The sequence below is a fragment of the Topomyia yanbarensis genome, chromosome 3 (assembly GCF_030247195.1).
Source record: "Topomyia yanbarensis strain Yona2022 chromosome 3, ASM3024719v1, whole genome shotgun sequence".
Taxonomy (NCBI): Eukaryota; Metazoa; Arthropoda; class Insecta; order Diptera; family Culicidae; genus Topomyia; species Topomyia yanbarensis.
Window position 1 is genome coordinate 185,480,685 of NC_080672.1, and position 22,661 is coordinate 185,503,345.

General features: G+C 36.5%; 1 protein-coding gene across 1 annotated transcript in view; it reads left to right on the top strand.

The window, feature by feature from the left end:
- Positions 1–22,661, top strand: part of LOC131691080 (phosphatidylinositol 3-kinase catalytic subunit type 3) — a 431,803-nt gene that overhangs the window by 154,849 nt on the left and 254,293 nt on the right. The window contains exon 5 of the mRNA XM_058977268.1: positions 2,588–2,710. Within this exon, the coding sequence (XP_058833251.1) occupies positions 2,588–2,710 (123 nt within the window). The remainder of the gene's footprint in view (positions 1–2,587; positions 2,711–22,661) is intronic.

The window sequence follows — 22,661 nt, forward strand, 5'->3', positions numbered from 1 at the left end:
GGTTCTAAAATAGAAAAATGATGTCATCAGAAATAAATTACATTATTTTAGTTACCCAGTGCCCGCCAAGCGATTCCCATAAACGGTCACCAGGTAGGGTTATTTGTAGACGGCGATGGGTTGGATGCGGAGTATACTGGTCATTGTCATACGACACGATCCGATTGTAAACCTAATGTCACACTGTCCGAACACCCGTTCAATTCCGCGGTTACCTTTGGATAGTTTTTGAATGGCAGTGCATTCAACGGTAGCATTAAAAATGAACTTCATAGACTTATTACCATTCAAATAGAAAAAAATTGTTCCTTTATTTACAACGAAAAACACGGTTGCTATGAAAGCAGTTGAAAATTAGGTAAACAAAGCAGTGTTGCTAAAGAAATTTATTTTCCGACTTTGCCAAGGGGTTACTCAATGTACTGGTAACTGGCAGTAAATGACTCGGACACTTTTTCTTCGAAATATTTCATTAAGTTTCAGGTCGTGTCGTTGATCTAGGTATCACTTTCGACTGTAAACTACGGTCCACCGCACATGTTTCTTCTGTCATAGCTAAATTCTATGTTGTACTTGGACTCATCAAGCGCAACACTCGTGATTTCAATGATGCTTACTGTCTGAAATCTCTGTACATCGCACTGGTACGCAGTGTTCTGAAATACGGAGTTACCATTTGGGCCCCGTATCACATCGTCCACATTAATCGTCTCGAACGGGTACAAAAGAATTTCATCAGGTTTGCGCTTCATCGGCTGCCCTGGAAAAATCGATTACTGATACCTCCATACGAAGATCGCTGCGCTCTCATCAATCTCCCTACGCTGCGAAATAGGCGAATTTTTCTGCAACGACTCTTCATCTTTGACTTGCTTACAGACACCATAGATTCCCCTGCGCTGCTATCAAAGCTTGATTTCAACGTTCCGGGAAGGTCTTTCCGGAGAAATGATTTTTTCCGGCGCTCAACACATCGCACGCTATGCAGCCAGAATAATACAATGGATGTTTGCTCCCAGCTTTTCAACAATGTTTATCATCTCTTTGATTTTCGTTAGCTTGGCGGTGCCAAATCCTTTTGTTTTTACATTTTGGATATTTTAAAACTAGGTTACAATGTTGAAATTTTTTTTTTATAAAAGAGAAAAATTTTACAGCTATCTTAAGACTAGAAATAAGATTCTATATACAAGAGAGGGGGCAAAAGATTTTTTTTTATGAAAAATTTTAAAACAAGGAATTCAATAGTAATAGTTTTTTAGGAAATATTTGCAGTTATCTTAAAACTAACAATATAGTTTGGTACACAAAAGGGGGAACAAATATTTATGAAAAATTTCACCGGTGTTTTAAAACTAGGGATACAATTCTATTTACAAGATGGGGGACAATAGTTTTAACAAAGAGGTAAAATTACAACTATCTTAAAACTAGGAATACGGAATACAAATTTGATTTTTTATCGGAGACTTACGCTTGGTCAAGATATTCAGAGGGGGGCTTATTTCCAAAATCGGTGTAGAAGCAGTTGTATCAAGGACAGGGGAGAGAAGGCGTAGATGATGATTGGGAGGGAAGAGCAAAGCTTGCAACTTTCGGACAAACGGGAAATCAGCGAAACAAATTAGCGCCTTAGTCTAGTAGGTCGGATTGGCAGATGGTATTCTTCGGACCCGCGGGGAATCCTTCAAAAGTCATCGGACCTCGAGTCGCTCTCGCTTCAGTTTCCGTAGTGGTAACGGTGACGGCGGTTACATAGTGGCAGTCTGGAGCTGATCGGTTACACAAGGCAGGAGGAAACTTCTAAAAACGAGAAATAAAAAGAGAGGGGCTAGCTAGCTTAATCTTGTCTCTAAGTTAATGTCTAATTCCGATGAAACGAAGTTGAAACGCAAATTACCTAACTAATTTACTCAAATAGATACCCCAAGTAGATTTTTATTTTTTTTTCGTGGGACAGTTTCCTACTCTAATGCACACAGATAAACACAAAGCCTTTCGATCTGGGAAAGGATGCTCATTTTAGCAGCTTTGACACTGAGAAAAACAGGATCTATTCCCTCACTCAATTCTCTCGCATTGTAATATATATATATATATATATATATATATATATATATATATATATATATATATATATATATATATATATATATATATATATATATATATATATATATATATATATATATATATATATATATATATATATATATATATATATATATATATATATATATATATATATATATATATATATATATATATATATATATATATATATATATATATATATATATATATATATATATATATATATATATATATATATATATATATATATATATATATATATATATATATATATATATATATATATATATATATATATATATATATATATATATATATATATATATATATATATATATATATATATATATATATATATATATATATATATATATATATATATATATATATATATATATATATATATATATATATATATATATATATATATATATATATATATATATATATATATATATATATATATATATATATTATATATATATATTTGTAGGTAGACTGGCTTGATCGTTTAACATTCAGAGAAGTAGAGCTGATTAATGAAAGGCAGAAAAGGAAGTCACATTTTCTGTATCTAATGGTGGAGTTTCCAGAATTATCCATAGAAGATAAACCGGTGAGTAAATAATTAGTAGAATTGTATGCCCCATCAAGAAAATCTTCATAAAAAAATCAAAATGATTGGATACATTAATAAAAAACGCTTTTTATACCCATTTTATACTTTATCCAGGAAGCGAAATCAGCGGATTTATTATCTTAGAAACATTTATTGTGCGTGACAAACTGCGTCTTTTGGCTGAAACGGTTTAAGGGTGATCAAAGTTATAGACATTATTTTAACAGTTATGTGTCCAACAAAAAAACACCTTTAACAGGCCAACGAGGGTACCCGGGTGCCCACAAATTGAAATTGACAATATGAGTATCAAAACTCTTCAAATTGTCTCGGAAGTCTGTTTTTTATTGTTACGGGACCCTATGGCAAGTTGAAAAATGGAATTGGAATGGAATGGTCACTCACGGCCCCACGGGAACCTGCTCCGGAATGTCCGTTCCGGGGTCAAATCACCAAATGGTTCCAAAAACACGAGATACGGCCTACTGATGCAATTCCAAGAATTTTGATACCCATATTGCTAGTATTCCATTGAAGTTCGCAAATAGTACCCCAGCACTGGAATCTGCTTCCGGAAACCCGGATTCGCGGGAACCGAATGAAGTAACCCGATTCATTTTTACCAATTCCAAAAGTGGGTGAGTTCCTGAATCCAAGACGGCCAAAAGTATCGAAATCGGTTGGATTTCATATTGAGTTCCATATCATAACTTAGGGTGTCTCTCAAAAAAATAGTTTTGTCCGTAGTGTGATTTGTGTCACAAAAGTGCTGTTCTGTGTACTTTTAGAGCGTGGTTGGGGCGACTTTTTCTGATGGAAGAAAAATTCTATCTTGTTTGGGTCAAAAGTTATACATAATTTTCACCGAAAAATACGCCTTTTTCAAATGTCGATGTCTCAAATGGGGCAAACCAAAATAGATAAAATTTATTACCGTAAACCGGGGTGGTATTGATCACTTTTTGAAGTAATAATTGCATATTTTTAGACGCAACACATAAGAATTCGATGATAATTTCATCTTTGATCGTTATCTACCTCAACTTATGTTTCGTTTTGAGCAGCTGGATTCTCTTTTTGAAGATTTTAATGATATCCAAACTGATATCGAATGTGAGCACAAGATAAGTGAAGAGCTAGCTGACGAGCAAATTGAATTTTAGACGGAGTATTTCCAATTGAAGGGATCTTTGGCAAGTAAACTCGCAGCTATTACTACTCCGTCTTCACCCACACTTGTTGCTCCACCTACTCAAACCAAGGGTATTCGTCTTCCTGAGCTAAAAATCCCAGAATTCAAAGGAGATTTTGACGAATGGATGAACTTCCATAACTTTTTTGCCACTCTTATTCACATCAATGGACAGTTATCGCCAATCCAAAAATTTCAATACTTGAAAGGTGTCTTGAAGGGAGATGCTCTCCGCTTAATACAATCGCTGGCGGCAACATCTGCAAACTATACCATTGCGTGGAATCTTCTGCAAAAGAGATACGACAATCAAAATCTGCCCGTAAAGCAACATCTCTCAGCGCTCCTATTCACCCCTTCAATCAAGCGGGAATCTTCGTCAGCACTCTCGGATTTAGTTGACACATTTGAAATACACCTCGATGTGTTAAATAAACTAGAAGAACCGAAAGACCATTGGAATTCTCTTCTAGTTGCACTGATCACTAGCAGACTCGATCCTGTATCTGAGAAGGAGGGGGAAAATCAATTGGCTGAAGATATCCGCCCCGCGTACACTGACGTGGTAAACTTTATACAAAAACGCTCCCGAATCCTCCAGTCTTTAACACTTTCCCAGTCGTCGATCGCAAGTGGTAAGACAGAACCAAAACCATTTCGAGTAAACATTTCATCTCACCACACTACTACTGGTGAAAATTCGAAGGCATGTGTAGTATGTCACAAGGAAAATCATGGATTGGCTAATTGCGATGATTTCCTGAAACATTCCCCACAAGTTCGCTTCAATCTTGTTCAAAAACATGGTTTATGTTTGAATTGCTTGAAACCATCACATCATTTGAAAGATTGTCCGTCTGGTTCCTGTCGGACATGCAACAAACGACACCACACTCTATTGCATTTGAATGCTTCAACAGCATTAACTGTTCAAATAAACAAACCATCAAATTTGAATACCCTTGCGCCACCCCGACAATCCTCACAATCGGCCTCGGTCTTCGAGTCGCCGTCGGCGGATGAAATGTGCATTACCGATCAATCGCACGCATAGCTGGAAAATGTCATGGTTATGACCAGTCATCTGGTGACTGGTCGCATGTTTGCTCGTGACATGTACAAGTTGCGGATTCTTGCGACATGTGACACAATCGCGTGTACTATGACACGATACATTTTCCCCGTGACATGTCATAAAATTTGTACATGTTTCAAAACAAAACAGGTTTGTCAAGCGGCTGTACATTTACGGAACTGTGACATGTACGTTCGTTTGCGAACGGTCGCGACAATAGAAAAACAGGTTTGCTTGTTATGTGACATGTCGACAATGAACCGGTATTGAAAATGGGTAAAATATTGGATACCGTACTTTGGCGGATAATTGGAAATATAGAAAATGAGATAATTGTATTTCTTTCAACATTTCACAAATAAATATTGTTTGTTATTGCGAGTTAAGAGGTGTTGAAAATCAATAGTTTTAGACATTTTAAACGCACATTGGGAATTAAATGCGCCAGAATCGAAAAAATTTCAACTTTTCACAGATAAACATTGTTTGTTATTGCGAGTTAAGAGGTGTTGAAAATCAATAGTTTTAGACATTTTAAACACACATTGGGAAGTAAATGCGTCAAAATCGAAAAATTTTCAACTTTTCACAGATAAACATTGTTTGTTATTGCGAGTTACGAGGTGTTGAAAATCAATAATTTTAGACATTTTAAACGCACACTGGTAAGTAAATGCGTCAAAATCGAAAAATTTTCAACTTTTCACAGATAAACATTGTTTGTTATTACGAGTTGTTAACTATTTTTACCAGCAACCTTCGGCGCTGCGGCACTGGGCACACCTCTAATTTTTAACGCATTTTTAAATTTCCATTTTGTCGAAATTACTTCCCGTTGTGCATTTCAAATGTTCAAAACTTTTGATTTTCAAGTCCTAATAACTCGGAAAAATAAGCAACATACATCTGTAAAAATTGAATTTTGTGATTTTGACGCATTTACTTCCCATGTGCGTTTAAAATGTTCAAAACTAGTGATTTTCATATCCTAGTACAGTAGGATTCCGTTTTTGGCAACAATTTTATTTTTTGCTGTTTCCAAAACCGGAACCGTGCCAAAAATTGAACCTTATTTTTAAAGTTTGGATTTTCAATTTACGACTTCAAAAATGTTTCAAGGATTTTTAACCATGTGTGAAATGGAATTCGATGAAAGGAAAAAATAAGAAAATTCAATTTTATTCATATGTTTATCAAATTCAGTCTTCGCACAGTGATCACCTTCCATAAAAAAGTAGGTCAAAACCTCAAAAGGGATCCGAATTTGATAAAAACTTCACATTGGGGTAATTTTACGTCGCTGAATTCATGTTTGGTGTTAATTTATTATTTCTTTTTACCAGAAAATTTTGGCACCTAGGGAGGTTTATAAATTCAACATTTACGAATATAAAGTGCACTATATCTAAAAATGCATTTTCAAAAAGACATCGTAAACTATTTGGGAGCTATCAGTTTTGTATTTCTAAATACGGGCTTTCGATATGAATTGCAAATTTAGTGCCAAGTTTTGTAGTGACGTTGTATTATGCGGTGTAGCGCATTCATCTGCATTCGACTATAAAAATTGATTCCGTCTAACACTAGTTACACTGCTACCACTTGTATTATACATAAACAATACATTTCTATACTTATTGTTATCATTAAATACGACACATATAGTGTAAAACATAGTTAACCTTTAAATGCATAACGCTTTTTTAAAACAACATTGCGAAAAACATCACAAAATTATCACAGTAAAGTATTGAAACTGTAAGACAATTTTAAAAAAATTTAAAAAAAATGATTTGGGCTTTTGAGGATTAATATGACTCCCATGTTTGGAAATAAAGTCAAATGTAATGTCAATTGATACAAAAAATATCTATTGCACATTTTTAAAAGATTTACTAATGTGTGTCTAAAAATTCCAAAACTATCGTTTTTCAACTTCACGTAACTAGCAATAACAAATAAAAATTTTGTGTGAAAGTAGATTTTTTTCCATTATGACGCATTTATTTTCAAGTGTGCGTTTAAAATGTCTAAAACTATTGATTTTCAAATCCTCGTAGCTCGTAATAACAAACAATATTTATCTGTGAAAAGTTGAAAATTTTTCGATTTTGACGCATTTATTTCCCAGTGTGCGTTTAAAATCTCTAAAACTATTGATTTTCAAATCCTCGTAACTCGCAATAACAAACAATATTTATCTGTGAAAAGTTGAAATGTCTAAAACTATTGATTTTCAAATCCTCGTAACTCGCAATAACAAACAATATTTATCTGTGAAAAGATGAAAAATTTTGCATGAAAGTAGATTTTTTTCCATTATGACGCATTTACTTTCAAGTGTGCGTTTAAAATGTCTAAAACTATTGATTTTCAAATCCTCGTAACTCGTAATAACAAACAATATTTATCTGTGAAAAGTTGAAAATTTTTCGATTTTGACATTTACTTTCAAGTGTACGTTTAAAATGTCCAAAACTATTGATTTTCTACTCCTCGTAACTCGCAATAACAAGCAATATTTATCTGTGAAAAGTTGAAAAATTTTCGATTTTGACGCATTTACTTCCCAATGTGCGTTTAAAATATCTAAAACTATAGATTTTCAACACCTCTTAACTCGCAATAACAAACCATATTTATCTGTGAAAAGATGAAAATTTTTCAATTTTGACGCATTTACTTCCCAGTGTGCGTTTAAAATGTCTAAAGCTATTGATTTTCAAATCCTCGTAACTCGCAATATCAAACAATATTGATCTGTGAAAAGTCGAAAAATTTTCGATTTTGACGCATTTACTTCCCAGTGTGCGTTTAAAATGTCTAAAACAATTGATTTTCAACTCCTCGTAGCTTGCAATAACGAACAATATTTATCTGTGAAAAGATGAAAATATTTCAATTTTGACGCATTTACTTTCCTTTGTGCGTTTAAAATGTCTAAAACGATTGATTTTCAACTCCTAGTAACTCGCAATAACGAAAAATATTTGTCTGTGAAAACTTGAAAACTTTTCGATTTTGACTTATTTACTTCACAGTGTGCGTTTAAAATGTCTAAAACTATTGATTTTCGACACCTCTTAACTCGCAGTAACAAACAATGTTTATCTGCGAAAAGTTGAAAATTTTTCGATTTTGACGCATTTACTTCCCAGTGTGCGTTTAAAATGTCTAAACTATTGATTTTCAAAACCTTGTAACTCGCAATAACAAAAAATATTGATCTGTGAAAAGTTGAAAAAATTTCGATTTTTACGCATTTACTTCCCAGTGTGCGTTTAATATGTCTAAAACAATTGATTTTCAACTTCTCGTAGCTGGCAATAACGAACAATATTTATATGTGAAGAGATGAAAATTTTTCAATTTTGACGCATGTATTTCCCAGTGTGCGTTTAAAATGTCTAAAACTATTGATTTTTAACTCCTCGTAACTCGCTACATTTATTATCAAAAAGTTGAAAAAGTTCAAAATAATTGAATTTATATAGCGTCTACCATTCCGTTTATCTGCCACTGCACGGTACTTAAACGATCAAGAATAAGATACAGGTCAAACTAGCAAACCATAACAAAATGTTCATCTTTGTACAGGTTCGTAAACTTTGTGACTGGTATCGCCTTACGCGCTACGGGTAAATTATCCTCATGACCAGTCTCAAGACCGATGACGCATTTAAATTCCATGACATGTCACGAGACCAACCATCGAGGCTTGGAAGCTAACCTGTTTGAGACATGAGACATTTTCAGCAGAGCGTGAATGTACGGGTGGCTTGACATGTCGCGAAAAATGTACACAGGTTCCAACTATGATCGCACGTCCATCGGGATATGGAATCGTCGACGGGAGGCCAAGACAAATCGTTATAGTTCACTCTTTCGTCATCGGGTATATCGTCAGGGTCGGCTCAAAGTCGCTTCACCATTCGATTTTGGTACGAAGACAAACACCACAGTCTTCATGCTCACAGCCTACATCAGGGTATGTGATATTGATGGAACTAAAATTCTCACGCGCGCTCTATTAGACTCAGCATCCGAGCGCAATTTCGTAACAGAGAATCTCGCTCAAAAGCTTCGCTTCAAACGAGATCGCTCTGATATCACTGTGTTTGGGATTGGAAACAGCGAACAGCACGTAACACAGGCAGTCTCGATCAATGTATTATCTCGAGTGGGTCCTTTTAATGCAGACATCGATTTTCTCATACTGCCCCATTTGACACGAATTCTTCCTTCGATAAAAGTGGACGTTTCGAAATGGGTAATTCCTAATCACTTCCCATTAGCAGACCCTAAATTCCAGATCGCTCACCACATCGATTTGACCATCGGAATTCAATGGTTCTTCTCAGGGATGGGAATTATCATTCATTCGCATGATTCTTGGTGAATCCGCTCATTGCTTTGACAGCAGCCAGTCGTTCATTCACGATCCGACTAAAACTCTCCAAAAGAACACAACTGAACGTAGGTAGAGATGAACTTCCGAAGATGTGAGCCAAGTAAAAGAATGACACGTACTATGTTGAATGAAGAAGATCGTGTTCTTCATTCGCGGATTGAATCGGAAGATTGTACTGTAAACATTCACAAGTGAATCAACTTTTAGTTCACAAATGAATGTGACATTTTATTCTCTGGTTGGGTTAGGTCAACTTTATAGTGGAAATGTACACTATAATCAATGTTGAGAAGTAGATTGCACTACAATCCACTTGAAATTGATATTGTGATATGCACGGAATAGTTTTAAGTTATTTTTTTTCCACCAGTCCATTGCAAACTACTTACTCAACAATAAGAGATCACCAAGTGAAAATTTCATAGGTCTATAAACAAGAACGACAAGTTTTTTTTTATTAGAACAATCCGGTGAATGTTTTGAAATGAATCTTTGTGAATGAAAGAATGCATTCATTTGCGATCCTTTCTGCTTTCATTCAAAACACTACGTATGCGATGGAGAATGAATCATAGCCGGGCGCTGTCACTTTTTTCAGTTCTGTGTTTTGCTTCTCGCTTTCGCACGAACGCGTAACTCTGCACAAGAAGGGTTGCCGAGATCGGGTTTCACAGTAAGAGCATGTTGGTGAATGATTTCAAATTGATCGTTTCGTGAAATGATTTTTCCCATGCCTGCTTCTCACTGCTAGAGAATGAACAAATTTCGCTCGGGCCGCAGCTACCAATATTGCGCAAAAATGAATTTGGTTACGCTGTCGCTGGTGATCATTCCCAGCAAGATCACATTCGCACCGGCGTTTGCAATACTGCCATGACTCTCGACAAACTTTCGGCAGCAGTAAAGAAATTTTGGCAGGTTGAAAGCTTTGAGGGAGGAAAATGCCTGCCCTTGGAAGAACAATATTGCGAGAATCACTTTTTGAGAACCCACTCAAGACCCCTGACGGTCGGTACGTGGTTCGGTTACCGATTCGTGAGGAAATGTTGTTGGAACTGTACAAATGTTGTCGGCCGAGTACAAATCGCTTGGACACATGGAAGCTGTCCAACCAGACCCTTTTCTACCTAACTTCTATCTTTCTCATCATGCAATCTTAGACCGGACAGCACAACTACTAAGACACGCGTCGTGTTTGATGGCTCAAGTAAAACGACGAGTAAACTATCCTTGAACGATCTTTGCTACATCGGTCCCACAGTTCAACCTCCACTGATAGCCATGATTCTGAACTTTCGCTTGCTTCAATACGTCATAACTGCTGACATCGAGAAGATGTACAGGTAAATTTTTGTAAATCAAGGTGACCGTGCGCTGCCACAAATTCTGTGGAGAATTCAACCAACCTATCCTGTGAGAACATATCAGCTTACTACTGTGACCTATGGCACAGCTTGTGCATCCGCAAGCAGACTGTTTTGGATTTAAAGTTCCTTCGTTGATTGCATCTGAATCCATCACTAAACGAATTGTGCTATCGGAGATGTCTCGTCTTTTTGATCCGATGGGTCTCGTCGGAGCCGTCATTGTCGCTGTTAAAATATTTCTGCAATCGTTTTGGCTGAACTCCTTCAGCTGGGACACAGAACTTCTTCAGGAGTTCCAAAATTGGTGGAAAGTATTCAGGGAGGAAATGCAGATACTGACCACTCTAAATATTGAACGTCGTTTCCTCATTGCTAAATTTAAATTCTTGGAACTGCACTGTTTTTCGGATGCATCTGACAAAGCGTACGGATATTGCATTTTCACTAAATCGGTTGATTCTAATGGGTACGTGGCAGTTAACTTGGTCATGTCGAAGTCGAAAGTATGCCCTATATCAAAGCAATCAACCCCTCGCCTTGAACTTTGTGGTGCGGTATTAGCTGCTCAGCTCGCAGATACCGTGAAGAACTCAACTGAACTAACTTGTTCTGTCACCTTTTGGACCGATTCCAGCATTGTTCTGCGCTGGTTGGCTACGTTATCATCAGCTTGGAAAGTATTTGTGTCGAATTGTGTTGCTGAAATACATCGTCTCACTCGTGGGAGTATTTGGCGTCACGTCCCTACTGAGATGAATCGCTCGCGGAGTGCTCCCATCTCAAATAATAGACGATATTCTCTGGTAGCATGGTCCCCCCTATTTACTCCAATCCCAAGAGAACTGATCTAAGAATGTCGTGTATCTCTCCCCGAGTCATTTGGAGGCTCGAGAATTTGAAAATCGAGACATCGTTTCTCTCGTGATCCTCTCTCTGCCCTCGATGCTCTCTCTCGCAAACTCGCTTGGATTCTCAGATTCACTCGGAATTGTCGTTCAACAATAAAATTTGAAGGTCCACTTACTCGTTGAGGCTGCTCGTGAGGCAAGCGCAACAAAGCTGCTTTGATTCGGAGATGCGTTTTCCCAAGCAAAATAATGGACTTGTTCGGAAGGAGTTCACATTTAAGTCTCACCTAAAAAACCTCAATATTTCGACAAGGAAGGCATGCTGAGAATGCATGGGTGATTACAAGATCCAAGAATTCCGTTTGACACTCGATGCCGCATAGTACTACCACCAAAACGTCATTTAACTAATTTGATTGCAAATGCTGTACACATTCGCACACTCCACTCGGGCCCCCAGTTACTGCTTTCCACCTTACGTCACAGATTTTGCCCTGTCAGAGGAAGAGACCTTTCCAGAAGAATTGTCAGAGAGTGTCTAATATTTTCGTTGCAGACCAAAGAGCATAGACCAAATAATGGGCCCACTTCCGCCAGCAAGAATAATTCCGTCGCGCGCATTCTCTAAGTCTGGCGTGGACTATTGCGGGTCGTTCTACGTTCGACCTCCTAGCCGTCGCGGAACGTCGGTCAAGATTTTCATCGCGATCTTCGTCTGCACATCCTCCAAAGCCTTCCACATCGAAATGGTCTACGGCTTGTCGTCGGCGTCGTTCATAAGCGTGTTGAAACGTTTCGTTTCGCGTCGTGGTCGCGTTTCGGACTTATACTGCGACAATGCTCGCACGTTCGTTGGAGCCAATCGGCAGCTTCAAGATCACAAACAACGGTTTGACGAGATTCACTCGTCTAGTTCCATAACCAAAGGCTGCACTGAAAGTGGAATACAATTTCAATTCAGTCCGGCTCGATCTCCTCACTGCGGAGAGCTGTGGAAGGTAGACGTTAAAATCTTCAAGCATCATTTGTACCGGAGTATGAGAGAAACGCACCTCTCCATTGATGACTTCCACACTCTCATCACGCATTCATTCCTCATTCCTTAACGCCAGGGCATTTCCTAGTGGGACAACCGATACACTCAATTGCTGAGCCTGATTTAAGCGACATACCCAATAATCGCTTAACTTCATTTCAAAAAATGCATCAGAAACTTCAATGCTTCTGGAAGGTATGGTCTCGTGACTATATCGGCCAGCTGAGGGATTCCATGAGAAACCGGCCGACCGCAAAATATGACCATCGTAGATTCGAACGAAACTTTGCAGGTGTGTTCGGTGTGTGAATCTCCATGATATTCTCTAGCAATTGGAGTATTTTGATACAAGAGCAATTTTTCAAAAGGGCGTAAACGTTTCTAGGTGTATAAATTTCAAATTTTTTTTGTTCGTTCACTGTATTTTATACAACAAAACTATCTGAGAACGAGTTACAGGGTATAAATACTTCTATCCAAAAAAAATATACACTGAAAAAAATGTTGTGTCATTTTTCAAAAAAACAAAAATTTATGTTAAAAATTTAAATTGCGAAAAACCCATTTTTTTTTTAAATTTTTCTATTTTGTCTACGAAAACCTAAAGAGAAAAGAAACATTTTGAATGTGATTGCATGATGGATAACTTATCGGTAAAATTATTTTTCTAACAATAACTTCATACATGTTTTAAAATTTCATACTTATTGACATACAAAATTGTAATTTTATCACAGAATATAATTCTAAGAATCATTTAAAATCAAAATGTATTTAACAAAAATCTTCCAAAATCCGATAGTTTTCGAGATATTTGGAATTTTGCTCCATCAAAAACAATTAATTCCTGTAATTATGCTCTTTTCAAAAGTTATTCGCGTTACCCCATCATAAAATGTCAAAAATCTAATGTTTATCGTTTTAAAGACGTAAAAGCATTTTTTAGTGTATTTGGAGCATGGAGAAACTTTCAATAAAAAAGTTTTTTAACAACAACTTTTGACATATTTTTATAATTCATACTATTTGCAGTGAAAAATACAATTTTCTTTTCGAATATGATTCTAAACGCCTTTTTAAATCGAAATGCTCACAACAAAAAATTTCTGAAATGTAGTTTTTGTCGAGATATTTTAACTTTTGTTTTAACAACACAATTATTTTGTTTTATTACGACCTTTTCATAAGTTATTCGCGTTCCCGGATCACCTGCGCTCTCTGGAGATCCCTAAAATATTCATAAGTAAATACCAACACATTGCCGGCATAAAATGTTCTGCACTGATGGGTCACGAATCAATGAGGCCACTGGCTTCGGTATTTTCAACAATAACACCTCGATCTCTTTCAAGCTTGCAGAACCTGCCTCCGTTTATACAGCCGAACTAGCAGCAGTTCACTATAGTCTGGAAATCATTGATAATTTACTTCCGAGCCATTATTTCATCCTCACAGATAGCCTCAGCACAATTAAGGCACTACGCTCATTAAAGCTTGATAATCACGCTCCGTTCTTTTTGAAGAAGATACGAGAACACTTAACTAAATTAACAAATAAATCTTATCAAATTACCTTAGTGTGGATTCCCGCTCATTGCTCCATACCGGGTAATGAGAGAGCGGATAATTTAGCCAAAATAGGGGCGCTGGACGGTGACATCTATGAAAGACCTATTGCCTTCAATGAATTTTATAGCGCTTCTCGTCAGAGGACGCTTACTAGTTGGCAAACATCATGGGACAATGGAGATCTGGGACGGTGATTGCACTCAATTATCCCTAAAGTATCAACGAAGGCATTGTTCAAAGGGTTGGATGTAAGTCGAAACTTCATTCGTGTGATGTCTAGACTCATGTCCAACCATTATACGTTGAATGCGCATCTCCGCCGTATTGGGATCGCAGAAGATAATCAATGTGCTTGCGGAGAGGGTTACGAAGACATTGAACATGTTGTTTGGTCTTGCACTGAATATCGTGAAGCCAGATCCCAATTAATAGACTCCTTACGAGCCAGAAGAAAACCACCCTATGTACCTGTTCGTGATATCCTCGCTTTACGAGATCTTACATACATGGGCCATATTTATCATTTCCTGAAAACAATAAATATTCAAATATAATTATCCCCACAATGTTTCTAGTTTTTTCCCTTGCTACCCACAAACAATTTAGATTTCTTCGCATTTAGTTAAGTTAGATAAAACGAGATAAATAACGAAAAAAATAAACAAAGATTACAGAAAAACTATCAATAGGTTTACAATGAAATTCAAGAAAATAGAGTATAATTAAAAATATTCAAAATGATGATTATCCTCAGTGTTAGCATTTGAAAGTGGTTTTTTTATAACGTGATAATCTTAAGAACCTTTGTAACATGTTATGTAAAAAAACCCCGGCGTAAAAAAGTTTTTGCAAATGCCGTGTCAAATAAACGTTTTATGAAAAAAAAAAAAAAGTTATTCGCGTTTCTCCATCAACAATAATAAGTTTTTCAAAAGGCCCATAAACTTTCCTACAACTTTTCCTTTGACATCAAGGCGATATTATAAACCATTTGAAAGCTACATGAAAATAACCAAAATATTATTTAACCATAGGGTCTGATGATTAAACTATATAGTTGAATCATATTTTGGTTACTTTCATGTAACTTTCAAAAGATTTACAATATCGCCTTGATGTCAAAGAAAAAGTTGCAGGAAAGTTTATGGGCCTTTTTAAAAACCTATTATTGTTGATGGAGAAACGCGAATAACTTATGAAAAGGTCGTAATAAAACAAAATAATTGTGTTGTTAAAACAAAAGTTAAAATATCTCGAGAACTACTACATTTCAGAAAATTTTTGTTATGAGCATTTCGATTTAAAATGGCGTATACCATATTCAAAAAGAAAATTGTATTTTTGACTGCAAATAGTATAAATTATAAAAATATGTCAAAAGTTGTTGTTAGGAAAACTTTTTTATTGAAAGCTTCTCCATGATCCAAATACACTGAAAAAGTTGCATTTACGTTTTTAAAACGATAAACATTAGATTTTTGAGATTTTATGATTGGGTAACGCGAATAACTTTTAAAAAGAGCATAATTACACGAATTAATTGTTTTTGATGGAGCAAAATTCCAAATATCTCGAAAACTATCACATTTTGGAAGATTTTTGTTAAATGCATTTTGATTTTAAATTATGCTTATAATTATATTCTGTAATCAAATTACAGTTTTGTATGTCAATTAGTAGGAAATGTAGAAACATGTTTGAAGTTATTGTTAGAAAAACTTTTTTACCGATTTTTTCTCCATCATGCAATCACCCTCAAAATGTTTCCTTTCTCTTTAGGTTTTTGTTGACAAAATATAAAATTTTTTAAAAAATGGGTTTTTTCGCAGTTTAGTTTTTTAACAGAAATTTTTATTTTGTTGAAAAATGACACATTTTTTTCAGTATATATTTTTTTCGGACAGAAGTATTCATTCCCTGTAACTCGTTCTCAGATAGTTTTGCTGTATAAAATACGGTAATCGAACAAAAAAAATTGAAATTCATACACGTGGGAACGTTTACGCCCTTTTGAAAAGTTGCTCTTGAGTCAAAATAATCTTATTACCTGTGGAAAATGTATAGTCTTCCATGCCGGTGAAATGTGTAAAGTTTCATCGGAATCTAAGGTCACGATTTTAAAGATTTTCGGACGGATCTTCGTGGAATTCCTCAGCTACAAAACCGTCAACGATGGCCATCAGTTAGCGCCGACATCAAGGTTGGAACTCTCGTTTTATTGAAAAGGGAATCAGCACCTCCGATGCAATGGAACCTCGCCTGCATTGAGAAGGAGTTCGTGTTGTCGATGTAACAACCACTGCCGGGTGTTACCGACGAGCAATCACGGAGGTTTGCCCTTTACCAATCGAAACGGAAGCTGAACCAGATGAACATCCTTCAACTTCGACAATCCGTACTCCGCCTACGTCATCGCAGAACACCATCGACTAAAGACAGTGAGCGGAGAATGATTAAAAGTTCCTTTCAACGTGGCCCGGCATGTTGGCGCAGTTATAAAAAAAAACCCTATTGAATTTTTATTAGTACCACCCTAGCAATCGATTGATTATTTATAGCACAGGTAACGATAGGAAATTATGCAAAATCACAGATGAAACAGCAGGAAATCACGTTCGTTAGCTCTCCCGTTATACATCTCAATTCTGCAATTTTCTGCTAGGCTTCGTATAAAGGGTTACGCAAGAGTAAATCAGTTAGTTACTATCAATCTTTCACTCGAGGACGGACCGCAATAAACTTGAGGTAGACCGAATACACGCCTTTTCGTAAAAAATAAAGTCGCTTTAGTTAAAATTATCGACGCGTTTATATCATAGTCGTTTAAGTGTCCGTAAAAATCCCAAATTCGGGTTCAAATTGGGGGCTGATCAAATCGGATCTTCAATGTATTATAAGGGATCATCCATAAATGACGTAGCATTTTTTGAGTGATTTTTAACGCCCCCCCCCCCTCCCCCATAGTAGCATTTCGTCACAAACCCCCAAACCCCTCCTCCTGGTAATTACGTACCTTGACGGTAAACCTACCCCCACCTTGACCCCGTAAAAAAAAATAAAAAAAAAAACAAAAAAAAACGATGTTAGTTAGATGAAACGGGTAAAGCTACGTAGCATGATATGGCCCCCTACCCCCCTGTCGTCACACATAATCACAAAATACAAAACACCCCCCTCCCCCATATAATGCTACGTCATTCATGGATGATCTCTAATAGATAGGCAATATTCGAAGAAGTTTCTTGTGGACGAGTGTAGAACGACTTTGTTTATACTTACTTGGAGAGAATCAGTGTTTCAAAAAATTGTAACAGAATTCCTGCCTTTAGCGAATTTGTTGAGACTTTCATTAAAATCAACTTTATTGTAGGCATGAATAATACGTATATGGAGTATATCGAGTTATAAAATGATATTTACGAAGTGTTCCTTAATCTTGTTTTTTTCTAAAATAACTTTCTATTGTGAGCTTCACAACTCAAGTTTTGAATAAAATGTAAATTTTATCGTTTATAAACAATAGAAGAGATTTATCATAAACCGTAAAATCATAATAATTTAATTTTAAATTAAATAGAATTAGCCTGAAATATGTTAATATGATGAACACATGGACCTTTTATGTCTTCAAGAAAGTGGTTTGTAATAGCACTCCCCAAAATTTTGCTGAAGACATTAAGTCTGGAACTAAATTTGTTTGAAGAGTGCATTTGCCATAAATATTTCTTGGAGGATATACAGCAAAGACCCGTTTTTATCAGCTTAAAACTGATAAAACAAGGACAATGATAAAATCGGGACATATATTTTTCTGTCTTTTTAATAAACCGAAGCTCTTAAAATATTCTTGTTTATTTGTTGTACCGTCACCAACAGACCCCTTGGCCCCAATGGTGGTTACTTAAACTAATTACATTTCAGAATACGAATTATTTTAGTTTTTATCGAATTCCTTGTCAGGTTGAAGTCAAACGCCTTCGCCACACTGTTAAACACACGCTGGAGTCCGGTAACAGCGCTTCGGCGCCCATAGTTAGTTCTCCTGAACGGGACTCGCAGAAGAGAATTATTGCGCAGAGCTCGAACGTGAGCTTGAAGATCGAGGCATCCGAGGATTGTAGGGCAATCCACCCTGGCAGACAGTAAGTCCGAGACGAACAGGGCTCGAGAGCAGTCCCTCCGAATGCTTAGAGTATCGAGCTGTATTAACTGACAACGGTTTTCGTAGCTCGGTAGCTGAAATCTGTTTTGTCAAGGAAGATGTCAGAGTGCAAAGCGTATGAACTGGCGTTGGACGGCCTCCATTCTGTCGACACCGTTCTGGTAGTAAGGGTTCCAAACAGCAGAGCAATATTCTAACGTTGAGCGGACCAACGCGCAGTAAAGCGATTTAAGACAATATACGTCCCTGAAGTTTTTCGCTATTCGGAAGATGAACCCAAGCTGTCGTTATGCCTTATCCACGATGTATGACGTATGTGGTTTGAATGTTAATGCCGAATCCATGATGACTCCGAGATCTTTGATGTGAGAGTGTCTTGGAATGCTCGAGCCGAAGAAATGGTAGTTAAACTGAGTCGGTTGGCGTTTCCGCGTGAACGTAAAAATTGAGCATTTGCTCGGGTTTAAAACCATTCTGTTTAGATCACACCACGTACTAAAGCTGCTCAGTTCCCTCTGAAGAAGCTCGGCATCGGTTTTATCCCGTATTTGTTGAAAATTTTCATGTCGTCGGCAAAAGAAAGGCGGGGTCCTTGTTATTTGATGTTGACGTCATTAAAGTAGAGGAGGAATATCACTGGACCGAGATGGCTTCCTTGTGGGATGCCGGATGTAGCGAAGAATGGTGTAGATAGACAGTCCTTAATGCTGATTTGGAGTTGCCTTCCATCGAGGTAGTAACGAAACCAGCGCAGTAGTTGTCCATGAATACCGAGTTTGTCCAGCTTCGCTATTGCGATATCATGATTGATTTTGTCGAAGGCCGCTGATAAATCCATGTAAATAGCATCGGCTTGCAATCCGTCAGCGAATCCATCGAGTACATATGTTGTGAACGAAAGCAGGTTAGTCGCTTCAGACGTCTTCAAAATTCACTCCTAGGTTACCAGCGAGTACAAGATGTAGTGGGGGATGATGGCGCACATGCTGGACTAAAGGTGTCGGAGCGGCACAGCAGTACGGAGCGTAGTCCCGGGCACTTACAAAGCAGAGGTCCAATGTACGTCCGTTCTCGTTGATGATATTATTAATTTGCCGAAGAGTTGCGCTACTGTAGTTGTCCAAGATACAACTGGCATTATTGATAAGCACAGACTTTTCGATATCCAATCGTAGAAATGCATTACTTGCTGGGCACCAGGTCAAGCCAGGTAAGTTGAAGTCGCCGAGTATAACAATATATATTAGATATAGCCTTGCAACATTTTTCTGATTATTTACTTTATGTTCCCCTTAAGAGGGTCTGACAGCGCAAAATTAAAAACAAATATTTTTATTTTTGCATTTTTCTGATCTCTAAGATAAGAAATATATGCACAAGAAAGGATTTGCTCGAATTCAACTTGTTTCGTCTACTAGAGCCCATCAAACTACCAACTATTAGTTTTCATATGAAGCTGATAAAATCGGGTCAAAAAGCTGAAAAAATCTGGTGCAGATAAAATCGGGTCTCCACTTTAACGCCAAAATTATTTTATCAAATGATGTGCTGTTTAATGTTTGCAAAATTCATTGAAGATACTAAACCTGCGAAATTGGCGGAACGGAAAACGCCATTTTCATAAATTCCCCTACTTTTGGAAGGTGGTTTTCTCGTTATTAATTCTATAACGTTTTCGTCTCAACTCGACGCATTCCCAAAATAAAAACATTTTCAGCAAATGTTGGAAGTTATGCAATTTTTCGGTGAGCAGTTCTAAGTTTCATAGACATTAAAGCAATTGCAGTTTCGCTTCCTATTAAAAAAGACTCTAATCCATATTACAGTACACCCCATCAAAACTGAACTCAATATGATAGGTAATTATGATTATGATTGTGATTGATTTCAGAACTCTGGAATGAGTTTCTATTGGAATGTTTTTAGGCAAGTATTTGATATTGATGTTACTAGACAACTGTGAGATCAAGACCAATGGATCAGTTGCAGATCAGGATCGCATTCCCACAATTTTTCAAGGGTCCTCATAGTGTTTCAAACAATAGGTTATCAATGTATTGATCAGACAATTATCATTGTAATATTGAATTAAATCAGTCAGCATCAAGCTAAATTTTTAACTTCAATCCAATTTTTTTGTGGGGGGGGGGGATGTGGTTAAACCCCAAAGCACCCTCTTGGATACACCACTACTTGGAAGCATTCATTTCGCTTTCCATTTTCCGAGATAAATTTCAGATCGATCCGATGGTTATAAGTCAGAAGGTTCGCGTAAACGAAAATTTTTGCACCGATAAGTTCCATCTAAAGAACCTGGAACTGTTCGGTGGTTATTCTATCGGATGAGAAAAATGAAATACGAAATTCGTTTTATCGAAATAATATTTGGCTCATTTAAATGGATTATTACTATGAAATATGTATTTGATGTCTTCAGTAAAGTTATTCACAAAAAAGAGCTACAAATTGGCTGAAGGCATTATTTCAATACAATCATTTCCAAGAAAATTCATGAAAATATCTCACTCTTAGGGGGATTGATCAGTAAAATCACAACACCAAAAGAAAGGGCATATTGTATGCTTTAATTTCTATTGACCTAAAATTATCCGTTTTGGCGCTAATAATACATTGAATGTTTTTGGTCTTATTTCTGGCTATGAGAAATGATAAAAATCTTTCATCAAAATTTAATGTAAAATATCTCTTTTGTTAATAAACAATAGAAGAGATTTATGATAAACAGTATAATCATAATAATTTAATTTAAAATTAAATATAATTAGCCTAAAATATGTTAATACCTTGAACACGTGGAGCTTGCATGTCTTCAACAAAGTGGTTTGAAAAAGCACTCCCCAAAATTTTGCTGAAGACATTAAGTCTGGAACTAAATTTGTTTGAAGAGTACATTCGCCATAAATATTTCTTGGAGGATATACAGAAAGGACCCGTTTTTATCAGCTTAAAGTTCATAAAACAAGGACATTGAATAAATCGGGACATATATTTTTCTGTCTTTTTAATAAACCGAAGCTCTTTTATTATATTTTTTTTATTTTGTTTATCATCTGACCTAGTTGGTTTTAATGGATATGAGGATGGGGAAAAGCCAATTTGAGTGAAACATTAACTCTTCTCTAATTGGCATAAAAACCCCATATCTTTTCAATTGAATACACAATACAGAGCTTAACAATAAAAATAAAAGAAAAAAATGTAACAAAACAGGCTAATACAAAAAAGAAAAGAAAAAGTAAAAAATAAATAAAAGAAAAGCAGCAAATAAAACTACAGATTAAAAAGTCGTCGGTAAATAACTGTCAAGTCAGAGACTCCTTAGCAGCCGGTTCTTGAAAGTGGTGGATGACACGTTGAAATCGAAATCCACAAACACATCGTTGAATATGGCAAACATGAAACGAATCGGATCATTACCACCATATAGGGAGTTCCTATGTTCCAACAGCAAAAAACTTCGTTGACGGAGCACACGTTCTGGTGCATCGATGTGGAGTTGACCTAATAATTCCGGCATATCTAACTCACCTAGAAGAATCTTAGCAACGAAAACAGCTTGGGCTACTCTCCTTCTCGTTTCAAGCGTTTGTAGAGTTAATAATTTACAGCGGTCTTCGTACGGCGGAAGATTAATAGGGTCCAGCCACGGAAGGCGTCTTAATGCATAACGAACGAATTTTCTTTGAATGGCTTTGAATTCTTGCTATCCATGTTGCTTGATACGGACACCATATTATGGAGTTAGATTCCAACATCGACCGTACCAATGCGCAGTACAGTAAGCGAAGACAAAGAGGGTCGTTCAATACATTCGAAATTTTAAATATGAATCCCATCTGGCGGTTTGCCTTGTTAATGATATACACACCTAGAAAAAATCGTGTAAATTTACGTCTCCTGACCCTGACATATACGAGCATCAAAAATGACTTTTACGTTTACGTTTAATTTTAATTTTACATGACGTTGAATTTCGTAAATCATGTAAAATTAAACGGAACACGCTAATGTTTCCTCATTTCATGAATTACGGTTTGGTAAATTGTGTCATGTGTACAATTACGTCAACGCTAAAATTCATATTTTTTGGTGTGAGGTCGGAAAGTGAGTGCAGAATTCAAAGTGACTCCAAGGTCACACACTTGTCGTACACGCTCAAGATGTTGATCTCCAATACAGTAGTCGTACGAAATTGGCTTGTGCTTGCGACGATACGATATTACACTGCACTTGTGAATACTAATTGTAAGCGAGTTTAAGGAGCACC